Source organism: Oncorhynchus mykiss, chromosome 30, assembly GCF_057628025.1.
Source record: "Oncorhynchus mykiss isolate SJ-2025 chromosome 30, ASM5762802v1, whole genome shotgun sequence".
Taxonomy (NCBI): domain Eukaryota; kingdom Metazoa; phylum Chordata; class Actinopteri; order Salmoniformes; family Salmonidae; genus Oncorhynchus; species Oncorhynchus mykiss.
In genome coordinates this window covers 16,242,708-16,260,128 of record NC_143051.1, presented here as the reverse complement: position 1 = coordinate 16,260,128, position 17,421 = coordinate 16,242,708, and the positions used below count along the sequence as shown (strand labels likewise).

Below are 17,421 nucleotides of genomic sequence, written 5' to 3'. Positions count from 1 at the left end.
TAACCCATATCTCTTTTCCCTAGTTCTACAGAGCCCTCCGCTGAGAATAGCCCAGAGAGGCTCAAGGCCAAGGTATGTGTGTGAAGAGAAACCCAAACTGTGTGTCTGTAGTGGTACTAGACTAGCCAGGTCCCATGATGTACAAACAGTAACTCTTCTGTCGTTGTGTAGATGATAGGCTGATAGGCTGATGTTTGGCTTCAGCACAGACAGTATGGTTACCAGGCTAGTACTGGACCATGTGAGTTTAAACTATAGACATTGATTAAATACTGTAGACTCCCCTACATAGTGCCCTGGTCAAACGTAGTGTACTATGTAGGGGAGAGGGTGCTATTTGGGAAACCAACATTGATTCAAAACTGTTGGCATGGTGATCAGAATCAGGGCATCTACATGATAATACGTATTGACAGTGCTCACTGATGTGTTCTAATGCAGATAATACCTAAAGGCTATTTATTGTGTTGCATATTGTTTGTTCACGTTGCATTGATTTAACCTGTGTCTGGTTTTGATGCGTTTAACAGAAATCTCTTACTTGGCCCCACTTCTTCTCCTATTCATATGACTTGGTATTGTATTTATTATTGTTTGCTCCAATCATACCCAATCAAACAGAATACGAACAAGTACTGTACATAGCAGGGCATGACACGGTCTAATTAGCATATTCATATTGTACTTCATCAAAGTTAATTTCAGGAATTTACTCAAATATAGAGGCATGTTGGATTAGACTGAAGTGAATTAAATCCAATGGAAATCTGAACAGTAATGAATCATTCATCATTTCTTCAAGAATGTGAATCAGCATTTATTTTGTTATTTTCATTTCAGAGGTTGGGTTTTTTGCGTAACAGCATTTCTCTTTCAATCACTGGCTGTTTGATTTGTCCATAGTAATGGGGAAATCACTTCAATATAATACCACATTTTTTGCATAGTATCTAGTCTTTCATCCTTGATACATAACCTTAAGGCAGAGATCGGCAACAGTCGGCCCGTGGGCCAAAACCGGCCCGCAAGTGATTTTGTTTTGCCCCCCAAAGTTTATAGTAAAATAAATACTTTAAAATCAGCTGGAATTCAGCTTAAAATGTGTTTAATTTAGGAAATCTGTTCCCAAGTATTCACACAAATAAAAGTAGAGACGCAATTGTGTCTCAATGTAATCAAGGTATAAAATTATTGTTATTTTTGAAATACAATCTCTTTCTGGGCTTAGTTGTGGTCAATTTGTAGTGTACAAATTGTTATAATTATTTTCTGGCCATCCCCACCAACAAAAGTCATTCCGGGGCTGAATCTAGCTGCCTACCGCTCCCCTAAGGTGAGGTTCAAGTGATGTATCTCTCTCTCTTCTCACAAACCTCAAGGCTGCACAACAGGGAATCACTAATGGATGGTGTGCATCTGGCTCAAGCTTTTCACCCCCAAAAAAGCAGCTAGTTACCGAGCTCAGTGGATCCAATCTGGCCACAGACAAGAGAATCAGACATACTTACAGTACCTCACTGATGTGTTCTAATGCAGATAATACCTCAAATCACAAGGAGGGTTATGTTTGTGCAGACATCTAATGAAGGCTAACGCTGACACCATGTTGACTAAGGAAAGCCCACCTTGGGCGGAAGGTAGGTAGGTCTGGCCAGCTGTAAGCTTCAGAGATTAAGATGCCCCCAGTCTGTCTGCCAGACAGAGTTTATTATTGTTTTCACTGGGGACAGGGAGAACTACTGAGGTCTCGCAGGTAAACACACACATAAACACACATGCATGCGCACATGCCTGTTCGTCACACACACACACTCACACATGCACATACACAGACCGACATATGCGCATACACACACACTCACCCACACTCTCTCTCACACACACTGCTGAGAGAAGATGACTCAGTTCAGCTACAGATCCCCAAACAACAACTCAAACCACAGTAAAATTGCTTAATTATGCAGTATAATATCAAAGTTATATTTCATTACGTCACATCATTGAATAATGCAATATGTCTCTGAATAGTCCACAGAATATGTATGTAACAGTCCGTCCTGTCTAGTCCATCTATTCATTTTGTAATCAGCAGCAAATTACATCAACAATGGAATTTAGTTGCTTTGGATTAAAAACATCACACAACAAAAATGAATTTCTGTGTGTTGAGAGGGGAATACAATATGTGAGATGGGCTCCTGAGTGGTGCTGCGGTCTAAGGCACTGCATCTCCATGCTAGAGGTGTCACTACAGACTTTGGTTCGATTCCAGGCTGTATCACAACCGGACGTGAATGGGAGTCCCATAGGGCGGCGCCCAGGTTTGGCCAGGGTAGGCCGTCATTGTAAATAAGAATTTGTTGTTAACTGACTTGCCTAGTTAAATAAAGGTAAAAACAAAAAGTCTGGGCATGAAATGGCCCACAAACTGTTGACCAGGGCCCATAGGACACTAAATAGGGAATAGGATGCCATTTTGGATGTAAACAATGTTTTGACTAAGGACTAATAGACTTCTGCATGGTGTTGTTCTCCATAGGTTCCTGTGGTGAAGGATGATCTGAGTGTCAGCAGTAGCAGCTCAGTGGAGGTCAGTGGTCTGCTGACTGAAGCCAAGATGTCCGGTCGCTCACACACCCTGGTGCTCTCCTCAGACGAGGTGAGAAACAAAGATTTGATCTCACATAAAGTATCAACCCAGTATCAACAAGCAGTAGTTATTGAACTATATTTTAAGTGCTTATATTTCACCACATAGTGCTCCTGTCATGCCAAGTGTCCGGACTGTGTAACAATGGTGTTCGAATGACCTGTTTCCTTCCATACAATTCCTTACAACTTATATTACATTTAACTAACTTTGATGTAAGCAACGGTAGGTTCACTATTCAGCCATTTTGTATCTTGTATGTACCCTGTAGCAGGGTCTCCCAAACTCGGTCCTGGGACCCCCCTGGGTGCATGTTTTGTTTCTTTCCTAGCACTACACAGCTGATTGAAATAATCTAAGCTTGATGATGAGTTGGTTATTTGAATCAGCTGTGTAGTGCTAGGACAAAAGAACAAAACATGCACCCAGGGGGCCTAGGACAGAGTTTGGCAGACCCTGCCCTGTAGGCCTGTAAAAGGGCACCATTGCGTGCTACTGTGTTTTTGTATTGACTGGCCTCTCCTGTCCCGTTGTCCCCCGTGCTGCCATGTTCAGAGTCTGGATATGATAGATGAGGAGGTAGGATCTGGCTCTGAACGGCTAAAAGGAAATGTGTTTACATCACACGCCTCCATCCATCAATAATTCTCATATTGTTTTAACATACCGGTAGATACTCCAAAACCTTGGGACTGCATGTTTCTTATGTGATGTTCAGTCTTCAGCATGCTGTCAACACCTATTCTAAACATTTCGAAATTATTCATTTTAAATCACCCATCACTATGTGTTCGCTCTCGTCACTTCATGTGGAGAGAGAAATAATGGTTTAAGAAAGCTTGGATCTTTGTATACCTCCAAACGTGTGTGTGTGTGTATCTAGATCCTAGATGGGGGCCAGTGCCCCAAGCAGCACCAGTGGCAGAACCTCATTGTGACAGAGTGGACCTCCCAGCAGGTGTCCCGCTGGCTCATGGGACTAAACCTGGAGCAGTACATCCCAGATTTCATGGCCAAGAACGTAGACGGAGACCAGCTACTGCAGCTGGACAGTACTGAGCTCAAGGTAAAGAGCTGAAACCTGTGTAAATGTGCATATCCAGCTGTGTTAGTTACTTTTGGATTCAATCTGAGGTGCGCTATAGGGCACCACACTATACAGTTGACCCTGAAGCTTTGGGCCAAAGATATTAACTGTAAAAAAACAGGCTAAAATTGTTACAGCTCGTGATGTATTTTATTAGACCCTAGCTGCATGCATTCAATTCCCTGCATGTGTATCTCTTCACTCACATCCCCCCCCGATCTCTGACCCTTGCCCTGTGTGTGTGTGTTGGTGTACAGACCCTTGGCGTTGCCTCCTCCCAGGACCGGGCTCTGATCAAGAAGAAGGCAAAGGACCTCAAGGTCCTGATGGAGAAGGCTCGGAGGAACCGGGAGAAACTGGACAAACAGCGAGAGAAGCTCCGTAAGAAAGAGCTGGAGCAGCAACAGAAACAGGCCCACGAACCCAGCAGCAAGGGCCACTCCGAGACAGCAGAGGGTGCAGCAAAGTAACCCACGGCTTTAAGACCTACCTCTCCTTGTCTGTCTACCAACAACCACTACAAAGTAGCATCTCCAGGGATAGAAACAGTCACCAGAACCACTGAGCTAAAATACCAGATGTATTATGTGATATGTCAATTGATATAACCAGAGATACTTTTAAGGAGGAGATGGGGAAATTCCAGTGGAATCGTATTAATGCTCATTGTGTACGTTGCCCATGTGTCGTCAATGGGCCCGCGGTGCATTCTCGGGGCGATTCTGGGACAAGGAGAGCTCAATTGGGTGCTGGGTCAAAAACCCAACATTACAAATATTTTCCCGAGATGTGAGATAAATAACTTGTTCTGTGTAATATCGTATAGCTTTGGAATCGTGACATTACGTACTTTTGAGGAAGATAGGCAGGTTTCTCGATTCATACCCTGACTTTGAGAATTGCGTGACGATTTGCTTAGCAACAGCGTGATGCAGCATGACAACGTGAATGCGATTGGTTAACAGTCTGCTGTTATACGTTCCTCCATTCATAGCCCAATGCGATTCCCATCTCCTCCTTTCTGTAATATCTCTAGTATAACACCTAACAGGACTTGAGTTCAGGCTATGGAGTTCAGTGCACTACTATTGGAGGCTGTAGCGCTGGAGGCCGTCACGCTACTGTACCACCAAACAAATACCAAAATGACCAGACAGTTGGATAGTAAAGATGCTGCCCACCCACCTGCCTACCTTTCATCTCATTGTACATCCTCGTAGTGCAGCGTTTCCCAAACTCAGTCCTACGGATCCCACGGGGTGCACATTTTGTTTTTTGCCCTAACACTACACAGCTGATTCCAATAATCAAAGCTTGATGATTAGTTGAAACCAAAACGTGTACCCTTTGGGGTCCTGAGGACCATGTTTTGGAAACCCTGTCATAGTGTTTCCAAACCTCCACCTCCATTACATATTATTTATTTTGCTGTAATTCAGGTTTATTTATTCATTCGGAAAACAGAAACCCCCAAATATATCAGCTTCACACCCGTCTGTGTTCCTCCTCTTTTTATGATGTGTTATATAAAACACCTTTAGACATCATGACAATGTACATATATGATCATATAGAGAAGTCTAATGTGCCATTTTTTATCAAATGAACATGTGCAGATAGATCGATGGATTTATGGAATCTGAATCTTCCCATCATAGTTCTGATGAAGCACATACTCTACAAATGACCTGTGTAGGGGATAGTGAATGCAATACCCAGATCTCACCACTAGGTGGGGCAACCAACACCTAGATCTCACCGCTAGGGGTCAGGGCTGTGTGGTGGATGATGGGGCAATACCTAGATCTAACCACTAGGGGTCAGGGCTGTGTGGTGGATGGTGGGGGCAATAGCCAGATTTAACCACTAGGTGGGGCAATACCTAGATCTCACCATTAGGGGTCAGGTCTGTGTAGTGGATGGTGGGGCAATATCCAGATCTCACCACTCTAGGGGTCAGGCCTGCTCCTTGACTCCTACTACTTGAGAATGATGGCAACACTGGAGCTACTCAAGAGGAACTGAAGTCTATTGAATAGACAAGTTTTACTGGAATAAGAATCAAGTTTGTGGGAGGAAAAAAGTATTTATACTCCTTACTGGAACTACAATGGAGATCTCAACACTGGAATTCCAACTACTGTATGAACTAAACTCTTTAGTTTGCTAACAGTAAACTGGCCTCTGCATCGCATTAGAGCACTTCACACTATGAATGACTAAGGACTTAGTGAGTGGACTGATTCCTCTTAGTGTGAAGTGAACAGTTCCATGAATTTGTAACATACCAGACCCTGCTCCAAAAACAGGACAATGACATTTCAAAGAGAACATAGTTTCATCAACCTGTTTTCAACCTCTTTCTGATACTCTCTAAATCGGGTTCTCAAAGTGGGGTTGCGGAGGTACAGTAAGGTTTAAGAGGACAGATCTAAAATATATACAGTACCTGTCAAAAGTTTGGACACACCTACTCATTCAAGGATTTTTCTTTATTTTTACTAGTTTCTACATTGTAGAATAATAGTGAAGACATCAAAACTATGAAATAGCACATATGGAATCATAACCAAAAAAGTGTTAAACAAATCCAACTATATTCTATATTCTAAAAAAGTAGCCACCCTTTGCCTTGATGACAGCTTTGCAAACTCAACCAGCTTCACCTGGAATGCTTTTCCAACAGTCTTGAATGAGTTCCCACATATGCTGAGCACTTGTCTTGAAGGAGTTCCCACATATGCTGAGCACTTGTCTTGAAGGAGTTCCCACATATGCTGAGCACCAGTTCCATCATAACGCTTGATGGTTTTTGCGACTGCACTTGTAAGAAACGTTTTCTTCGTTCTTGACATTTTCCTCATTGACTGACCTTCATGTCTTAAAGTAATGATGGACTGTCGTTTCTCTTTGCTTATTTTAGCTGTTCTTGCCATAATATGGACTTGGTCTTTTACCAAATAGGGCTATATTCTGTATACCCCCCTACAAATGTCCCAAAACAACTGATTGGCTTAAACGCATGAAGAAGGAAAGAAATTCCACAAATGATCTTTTAACACGGCACACCTGTTAATTGAAATGCATTCCAGGTGACTACCTCGTGAAGCTGTTTGAGAGAATGCCAAGAGTGTGCGAAGCTGTTATTAATTAAGGCGAAGGGTGGCTACTTTGAAGAATCTGAAATATAACATATATTTTGATTTGTTTAACACTTTTTTAACACATGGGCATGTGAGGCTCACAGGGATATTGGTATCCACAGTACTCTACCAATGATACATTTTTCAACTCATTACTATTCCCCCAAACTGTTTTATTTAAAACCTAAATGCACTGTAATTGAAGCTTTAAAACTGCTAAGTTTTCTCTCTGACTCATGGCAAATTGTGTAGACTTGCAGGATATTCGTTTTAAAGTTGCAAAAAAAAATTATATCGCTGCCTCATGGCAAAATGTGTAGAATTGCAGGAAATTAGCTTGAAAACTGCAAAAAAAATATCTCAGATGAGAAGAGGTGGGCCTTTGAAATGTTATTTCCCATGGTGCTTTCAAGACAACTGGAAGAACTAGGTCAAATCGTGACGTCATTGATCTTCAGATTGGAAAGTCAGAGCTCTAGGAGGCCTGAGTTTCTGACTTGGAACTCCGAGTTGGATAACAGTTTGGAGCTAGTTTTTTTCAGAGTTCCCAGATGTCTTGAACGCACTGAAGTCTGAGGTCGGAGATTTCCGAGTACAGAGTTCTGAGCTCCCAGTTGTCTTGAATGCAGCATTTGTTCATCCAGCCGTGGAGACTACTGCAGATGTCTCTGATGAATTTGCTAACACAAAAGGGGTCCCCGACCCCAAAAAGTATGAGAACCCCTACTCTAAATAACTCAAGTAAAACCCACCCGCTGCCTAGATTTTCGCAACCCTACCAGCTTCTACCCGATTGTCTCAAAGCTGGCAAATAATATGGCCATATCTTTTCAGATGATTCTGTTTGTGTTTTATGCCCTGTGATTACGAAATGGCTCGTTTTCCATGATTGGAAAATGTATCCCACTACCTGTGTACACTGAAACATGTGAAGAAAGATACAGAATCCGAAAGAGAGGATTGCATTTGTCTGCAGGTTCATCATTGACTCAGTTTCGCCACAGTGCATACACAATTACTGAGATTACAAACATTCCACTAGAACAGATACATACACGCAATACAGTCCAACCGTTTTGGATTTCATATTTCTGTTTCACAGATACCTTTACATCAGTTTTTTTTAAAGGACATTGACATACAGTACCAGTCAGAAGTTTGGACACACCTACTCATTCCAGGGTTTTTCTTTATTATTTACTATTTCTACATTGTAGAATAATAGTGAAGATATCAGAACTAACACATATGTGAAATAACACATATGGAATCATGTAGTAACCAAAAAAGTGTTAAACAAATCAAAATATAAAAGTAGCCACCCTTTGCCTTGATGAAAGCTTTGCGCACTTTTGGCATTCTCTCAACCAGCTTCATGAGGAATGCTTTTCCAACAGTCTTGAAGGAGTTCCTACATATGCTGAGGACTTGTTGGCTGCTTTCCCTTCACTCTGCGGTCCAACTCATCCAAAACCATCTCAATTGGGTTGATATCAGGTGATTGTGGAGGCCAGGTCATCTGATGCAGCACTCCATCACTGTCCTTGGTCAAATAGCCCTTACACAGCCTGGAGGTGTGTTGGGTCATTGTCCTGTTGAAAAACAAATTATAGTCCTACTAAGCGCAAACCAGATGGGATGGCGTATCGCTGCAGAATGCTGTGGTAGCCATGCTGGTTAATTGTTCCTTGAATTGACCGTGAAGGCCTGATTGTTTCCTCTGAACAGTTGATGTTGAGATGTGTCTGTTACTTGAACTCTGTGAATCATTTATTTGGGCTGCAATCTGAGGTGCACTTAACTCTAATTAACTTATTCTCTGCAGCAGAGGTAACTCTGGGTCTTACTTTTCTGTGGCGGTCCTCATGAGAGCCAGTTTCATCATAGCGCTGGATGGTTTTTGCGACTGCACTTGAAGAAACTTTCAAAGTTCTTGACATTCTCCGCATTGACTGACCTTCATGTCTTAAAGTAATGATGAACTGTCGTTTCTCTTTGCTTAATTGAGCTGTTCTTGCCATAATATGGACTTGGTCTTTTACCAAATAGGGCTATCTTCTGTATACCCCCCTACCTTGTCACTACACAACTGATTGGCTCAAAAACACTCCAAATGTACTTTTAACAAGGCACAACTGTTAATTGAAATGCATTCCAGGTGACTACACCATGAAGCTGGTTGAGAGAATGCCAAGAGTGTGCAAAGCTGTCATCAAGGCAAAGGGTGGCTACTTTGAAGGATCTCAAATATAAAATATATTTTGATTTGTCTAACACCTTTTTGGTTACTACATGATTACATATGTGTTATGTCAAAGTTTTGATGTCTTCAATATTATTCTACAATGTAGAAATTAGTCAAAAGAAAAACCCTGGAATGAGTAGGTTTGTCCAAACTTCGACTGATACTGGTGTAATTACATTTTATGCAATATGTGTTTTGAATATATTTTAAGCTCATTTGAGTCATTATGTTCCATTATCTTACCCAGGAATCATCATTTGTTCATGTTTACATACATTGTATAGCCATTGAAATGTCTCCATGATGGTGATGCTGCTGTTGTAATGGAGTAATGTGGGGTAGGTGCAACATAAGACAAAACAATTACAAAGCTTTGAGTGAGAGGACTAACCGGTGTCTCCAAGTGGACACACACCTCTCTGAAGTGTTCACAGTTCCTAAGTAATTCCAATGCACTTTTATGACTCAAAAAGTCTTCAACTATAAGGTAGGGCGTTCAGCCACTCTGCCCAGAAAACGTGCTTTGGTGATGAAATGTCACTTCCTTATGTTACATAATACATTTGTACCAAGACAAATATGATTATTCATGTTCTGAATCTTTCAGTGGGGTCTTTCTCTAACAAATCAAAGAGGTTGAATTTCATAACCTAATACATCTGTCAATAAACACCGAGCTCTGTTGACACAGCGGTGCAGGTTTCTCATAACAACATTTTAGGATTTTACATTTTGTGGTTGTCTTCGTCAAAGTTGTTTCTGCGGGTTGCAAAAAGTTAAATTGGCGTGACACGAACTGAATTAAATGTAAAATAAAAAGCTTGATGTATGCTCGGCGCTCCGTTGACATTTCAAAGATATACGATTGTTTTTTAGAGAAATCTACTAAGACCAAGAATTAATATGAAAAGTCTATAATAAAATATGAAAATACTACATGTTATGTTTCAAAATCGATATCCATCTGACTTCTATATTGTTTTATGTCCCGTGGTTTCGAGAAGAAAGATGAGTTCAACGGGAAAGTGAGCTTGTCAAGTAGACAGTAGCCTTCATTTTTGCACAGAATCCAGCCGAGCTGATGTGATGCAATTTTCCAGATTTTGTCAAACTTTTTTTCTCTTGCCTCCATTGATTGAGTCACCGCAATTCTGGACATCCTACGTGGGTAAAAACTCCAATAACTTCTTAGAGGATTATCTATACATTTACATTTACACATTATATATCCAGTGTTCAAAATATGCCTTTTTCATTGGACACCCTATATAACGTTCTTTGTTTTGCTTTCCTACCTGTGCTAGAGGAACTAGAGCAAGCACACTTGTTTCGTTTGGAACATATCCCTGCATCCGGCCCTCACAGAATTACTGTTTACGCAATCCAAAAACGGTCCATAAATCGCAATCTGGGTCAAGTGGGCATAATTTGAAAGCCTGTTCTATTGCCAGCATGACTAGCTAAACTATGAAATGCGACATTACAGTGTTAGGCTTTCACAATGCAATTCAGGGACACAGATCAGCATTTTGGTGCACATAGAAAGGGGTCGTGTGCATTCAGGTGCCTGTGCTGCTGTGGTACATTTACTTCACAACAGACATAGGCTCATTCTGTTCAGGACAACCCAGGGTATAACGCCATGTCATCTTGTAACTGTACATCAAACATAGTGATCATAAACATTGACACTGTATAGTTTAGTTTTATGATATGGAAATGTGAAGTGCACATTTGGACTCTGGTGTTTGGCTTGCTTGTTTGACATCAAGGCAGTATTTATAATCCTCAATGTGTCATCTTTCAGAATACATAGAGTTCTCTTAATTTGCCCAATTAGCTGCAGGGACGGGGCACGAGTTAGGACACCTGTCAAACCCATACAGAGCTGTGAAGTGTAGAGCCGGAGGTCTGACATCATGTATAGCATGTTACTGTACAACCACTGCGTTCCAATTTAGGCATTTATCAGCGCCCAAATCTGCCATTTTCAACCCATATGAGGGTTAAAAGTATAGTTTTCTCTCCCCAAAAAATACATAATCATCATCACGTTTTTTTCTCTTTGCTGAAAGTGCTCTGTCTTAACTTGACTGCTGAGTGAACTACCCTTTTAAAGGCAAGTGTGTTGGTGGATGTGATAAGAGCCAGAAATATGATACCTTCATGCAATGCCACTTAGATCACACTGGTATTAATGTTTATATGGTATGATTTATTATTTTATGTTAAAAACAAGGCATCTTGTATATCGTTCATAATAACTTATGCAACATTAGTGTATTAACGCATCATTATAATATCAAGTAATTGTATGATTACCCTTTTGCCAAAAAGTTCTAAAACAAATGTTCATAAAATGTTGTAAAAAGGAAAATGATGATCATCAAATCGAGTGATTACCAATGATTGAAGTTTGTATATTAACCTGATTTTAAATTGCATAACCTGAGCAAATCTCCCTCTTCCATTGTTATTGTAGTTGCGGCATCCTTTCTCTCAATCTAGTCCAGTACTACTCTTATAACAGAGCGTCTGGGCTTATGACGAAACACTACTCCAACCTATTCCCAACGCTCACCTGCCCAGTCTACCGTTGGACAGCACTCTATGACTTTTCTATGTACAGTAAAAGTTGAAAGCAATATGCTGTATTATCCCTGAAGAAGCCTTGTTTTCTACTGCGTCAGTGTGCAGCTTGTGTACAGTTTGTGTGGGGCTGAGGGGGTGTTGATCTGTCCATGAGAATGTTCTGAGAGATAACCATGACTGCTAGGCTAGCTGCATTAGTTCACCAAAAAAGGCTGTGCTTCTTTTTCCCCTCTTTTTTCTAATTTTCTTTGCTCTTCCTCTTTTGCATTTTGAAAAGTAGAATGGGCAGCTATCTGTCACACGGAATAAAATGGAACAGAGTCACTGTCATTGTTCTATCTTTTTCCATTTCCTCTTTTTTACTGTGTTTAGCCTCGAGCAGTCGTCCAGTTATTCATGTTGGAACCGTACTATGAAACCCCGTACAAAAAAACAACATGTTGAAGGTAAAGCTTTTACATATTTTTCTCATGTCCCTTCCTAGCTCTGGTCCAGGGTGATAGTGCACGTTCCTCTAGTCTAGTACACTCGGAGGCAACTCGTCGTTGTTGTCATAGCGTGATTGACCAGAGCTAGTCCTGTAGCTGTATGAAGAACCCCAGGATGTCTGTGTAAGCCTACTACGATGCACCATTTATGACATCATCAGAAGGTGCCTCCATGCCTTGGTGAGGGCAGTAGTAACACCAGGAGAAGAGAAGGAACAGTGAGGAGCTGCTGACCCACAGACAGCAGACTGTTAGGAGGATCAAGGCCGTTTCTTGGAGGCCCTACAGACCAACAACAAAGTGGAGGTCCTGGAGATACTCTACACTGCTGCTGGAGGTGGAGGACAAACACATGGTCCTGGCCTCATACAAGCAAGGCAGGGTTGTGCTAGCTTATGGTTGTCCTAGTCAGGTTTGATTCCAGACTAGGGTTGTGCATGGTAGGAGTATGCAGGAACTAAGGTAAAGGCATGGTTGTGATCAAATTCACGCATGGTAAAGGTGTATCCTACTGACACTGTTGACTGACTAATGTAGGCCTCCATGTGTGGTTGGTTGGGGATTTGATAGATCACACATATCAGCTTGTAAATAGTAGGGGCATTGTGTTAACTCTAGCACAGGAGGCTGGTCGCACTTCATTGGGGAGAACGGGCTCTGGTAATGACTGGTGGATTTCAGGTGTTTGCTGCCATTCCATTTGCTCCATTCCAGCCCTCATTCTTTTATTATTTCACCTTTATTTAACCAGGTAGGCCAGCTGAGAACAAGTTGTCATTTACAACTGCGGCCTAGCCAAGATAAAGGCCATCCTCCCCTCAGCAGCCTTCTGTGGACTCTATACACACCTAATGAACAGTCTCCAACTGCTACATCTGATACTCAGGGCATTGGTAGCAGCTTTGTGGCTACCTTGTTCTTTGCATTTGTTTAGATAGGGTGTGGTGGGTTATTTAACTGTCAACAGTGCTTACACAGGCAAAGAGGAGTACTGTAGGATACCACCCACTGGAGGGCGCTAGACCTCCACCAGACCCACTTAGAGTACACTGAGTAGGATGCTTTTACAGAGATATAAACTGTGAACAGGGAGAGTTTATAGAGTTGGAAAGGGATGTAAAGATGATAGACTTCTTGTTGTCATTCTCCTCATGCATGCAGGTATATTCACTCCTGCACTTTGTGCCACCTTATATAACAATGTAAAGGAACATACAGTTGAAGTCAGAAGTTTACATACATCTTAGCCAAATACATTTAAACTCAGGTTGTCACAATTCCTGACATTTAATCTGAGTAAAAATTCCCTGTCTTAGGTCAGTTAGGATCACCACTTTATTTTAAGAATGTGAAATGACAGAATAATAGTAGAGAGAATGATTTATTTCACCTTTTATTTCTTTCATCACATTCCCAGTGGGTCAGACGTTTACATACACTCAATTAGTATTTGGTAGCAATGCCTTTAAATTGTTGAACTTGGGTCAAATGTTTCAGGAATTCCTTCCACAAGCTTCCCACAATAAGTTGGGTGAATTTTGTCCTATTCCTCCTGACAGAGCAAGTGTAACTGAGTCAGGTTTGTAGGCCTCCTTGCACGCACACGCTTTTTCAGTTTTGCCCACAAATTTTCTATAGGATTGAGGTCAGGGCTTTGTGATGGACACTCCAATACCTTGACTTTGTTGTCCTTAAAGAGCCATTTTGCCACAACTTTGGAAGTATGCTTGGGGTCATTGTCCATTTGGAAGACCCATTTGCTTTAAACTGATGTCTTGAGATGATGCTTTAATATATCCACATTTTGTGAAGTGTACCAGTCCCTCTTGCAGCAAAGCACCCCCACAAAATGATGCTGCCACACCCGTGCTTCACAGTTGGGATGGGGTTCTTCGGCTTGCAAGCCTCCCCCTTTTTCCTCCAAACATAACAATGGTCATTATGGCCAAACAGTTCTATTTTTGTTTCATCAGACCAGAGGACATTTCTCCAAAAAGTATGATCTTTGTGGCTTTTTTATGGTGGTTTTGGAGCAGTGGCTTCTTCCTTGCTGAGCGGTCTTTCAGGTTATGCCAATATAGGACTTGTTTTACTGTGGATATAGATACTTTTGTACCTGTTTCCTCCAGCATCTTCACAATGTCCTTTGCTGTTGTTCTGGGATTGATTTGCACGTTTTGCACCAAAGTACGTTCATCTCTAGGAGACAGAACACGTCTCCTTCCTGAGCGGTATGACGGCTGCATGGTTCATGGTTCCATTGTGTTTATACTTGTGTACTATTGTTTATACAGATGAATGTGGTACCTTCATGCATTTGGAAATTGCTCCCAAGAATGAACCAGACTTGTGGAGGTCTACAATTTTCTTTCTGAGGTCTTGGCTGATTCTTTTGATTTTCCCATGATGTCAAGCAAAGAGGCACTGAGTTTGAAGGTAGCCTTGAAATACATCCACAGGTACACCTCCAATTGACTCAAATGATGTCAATTAGCCTATCAGAAGCTTCTAAAGCCATGACATCATTTTCTGGAATTTTCCAAGTTGTTTAAAGGCACAGTCAACTTAGTGTATGTAAACTTCTGATCCACTGGAATTGTGATATAGTTAATTATAAGTGAAATAATCTGTCTGTAAACAATTGTTGGAAAAATGACTTGTGTCATGCACAAAGTAGATGTTCGAACCTACTTACCAAAACTATAGTTTGTTAACAAGAAATTTGCGGAGTGGTTGAAAAACAAGTTTTAATGACTCCAACCTAAGTGTATGTAAACTTCCGACTTCAACTGTACATACTCCTGCTATTAGGCAGTGTGAATGAATGTGCAAGAGACATTCAGACACTCTTGGTGGAAAATGTAGGCTCAATAATGATTGCAACAAGTTCATATTTTTAATGTATGTTTTCACTGCTCTATGTTTCTGTTTGCCGGACTACTAGCTGGAGTGTTCATTAGTGATGGCCTTTCCCTGTGTGATGTACAACTCACTGGAGAAAGCCCTGGTGCTGCTGCAATAACAGGAAGCCCAATGGGAAGACCCAGCTTCACGTGGCCCGTATGGTCGCTCACTGCCACTGTGTGGCCCTGTAATTGAGGGTCAACAGCCTGTCTCTGAGTGGACACACACCACTACTGTACTGTCCCACTGGGCACACACTGGTTGAATCAATGTTGTTTCCACGTCATTTCAATAAAATTACGTTGAACCAACATGGAATAGAATGAAGCATACTAGTGTTCAGTGCAGGTCAAATCGTGTTATGTTCAGGTTGCCATGTCTTTGGATAATGCAAAATCAGATGATTCTGAAGGCATTTTCTACTTCCATGCCTCCCTGCCTCCATCCCTCCCTACAGGGGTCATTGTGAACAAGCCCAGTCAGAGCAAAGCTGGGGACACACCTTTACACACGGCAACGCGCCTGGGTATCCCTGAGCTGGTGGTTCTCTACATTTCCCACGGGGCCAAGGTGGACGCGGTCAACTCCCTCCAGGAGATTCCCCTGATCACTGCAGCCTTCTGGGCCCTGGACAGTCCACCACCAGGTCTGTGGAACCTGGACAGTCCTACTGTGAGGACCGCCACCTGGTCTGTGGAACCTGGACAGTCCTACTGTGAGGACCGCCACCTGGTCTGTGGAACCTGGACAGTCCTACTGTGAGGACCGCCACCTGGTCTGTGGAACCTGGACAGACCTACTGTGAGGACCGCCACCTGGTCTGTGGATCCTGGACAGTCCTACTGTGAGGACCGCCACCTGGTCTGTGGAACCTGGACAGACCTACTGTGAGGACCGCCACCTGGCTGTAGAACCTGGACAGACCTACTGTGAGGACCGCCACCTGGTCTGTGGAACCTGGACAGTCCTACTGTGAGGACCGCCACCTGGTCTGTGGAACCTGGACAGACCTACTGTGAGGACCGCCACCTGTTCTGTGGAACCTGGACAGTCCTACTGTGAGGACCGCCACCTGGTCTGTGGAACCTGGACAGACCTACTGTGAGGACTGCCACCTGGTCTGTTGAACTTGGACAGTCCTACTGTGAGGACCGCCACCTGGTCTGTCGCGTGCTGCAGGATCATGGAGCAGGTGAAAGGGAATTGGGTGTTCTGGCCAGGTCACCCCTGACGGATGAGGTTTGGGACCGTATCAAGCGTCTGAGTCCTGATCCAGTATCAGATCTCCCCTGTCCTTGTTACCTTATTGATTGTGATCTTAAAGGCAAAACTGATCCTAAAGCAGCACTACACTCGGAGACGCTTGACACATACGGCCCCTCATGAGGCTTGGGTTCATATGATTGTTCACCCAGTTGAATATGATCTGATTGAAAGGTTGAAATTGCAGGATGGTTCACCTTGTCGGATGCATTGTCATTAGGATGCAAATTGCTTTGTTTTGCTGTGTCTCATCTAAGGTTGCAAAGGTAGGGTATTACTGGAAACTCAAAGTTAACCAGTAAACTACCAGAATTTTGGTAATTTTTTATATTTTTTATTCTATAAAATGACATCTATTGGCAGGCATGCCATGAGTGTCCCAGTGCTGTGTAAATCAGGACAAGCACATCAAACCACCAACCAGTGGAAATCATCCATTCCTGAAGCCTTCTACAAGGTAACCCACAAAATACAGTATCAAATCCTTATTGTCGGATTATACAGTATTAAACCAATCGAAATGGTGCTAACTTTGTTGCACACAAATCAGGCACCATGTATCAGGACCAGTCTGAGATAAAACATAAATAAAAAGGATTCAAGAATGATATCATCACTCTCAAAGGGATTATGCACTGACATTCATTTATCCTCCATATTATAACGAATTGGAACACGGATCCGCGACTGTTACGCCAAGAGATCCGAACATTTTAACGAGATCGCTATGTGTTGGGTTAAGGTCGCTACAATGTGTAGCCTAGCGGTTAGCCTGGTGTGCTCCTTCTTCAGTCTATTGTATTGATCTCAGTAGCATACCACTGCCTTACAGTCGAGGTTAGCACTGGGTAAAACACACTAACTGGATATCCTGATCTTAGACTGGTGAGTCTATTGTGATAATGACATATGAGGGCGTTGGTCTTCTTTGGTCCCACATGGTGGATTGTCTCAGTCTGACAGCTTGATTAATGTATGTCACAGTCTGGCAGCAGAAGCCTCACCAGAGCCTCCATACTACCATAGCCCTCACCAGAGCCTCTCCACTA

The 17,421-nt window shown here is 42.3% G+C and overlaps 1 protein-coding gene across 9 annotated transcripts in view; it reads left to right on the top strand.

Annotated features, from left to right (window-relative positions):
• Positions 1 to 5,230, top strand: part of LOC110489394 (neurabin-1) — a 94,412-nt gene extending 89,182 nt beyond the window's left edge. For 3 of the 9 annotated variants that reach the window (XM_036971344.2, XM_036971345.2, XM_036971343.2), the window contains exons 15-19: positions 24 to 72; positions 2,540 to 2,659; positions 3,206 to 3,229; positions 3,534 to 3,716; positions 3,995 to 5,230. In XM_036971344.2, the coding sequence (XP_036827239.1) occupies positions 24 to 72; positions 2,540 to 2,659; positions 3,206 to 3,229; positions 3,534 to 3,716; positions 3,995 to 4,207 (589 nt within the window). In that variant the 3' untranslated portion in view covers positions 4,208 to 5,230. Of the gene's footprint in view, positions 1 to 23; positions 73 to 530; positions 2,660 to 3,205; positions 3,230 to 3,533; positions 3,717 to 3,994 lie in introns of all 9 variants that reach the window. The other 6 variants (XR_016493526.1, XR_016493525.1, XR_016493524.1 and 3 more) reach the window with 2 other exon arrangements.
• The last annotated feature ends 12,191 nt before the right edge of the window (positions 5,231 to 17,421 follow it).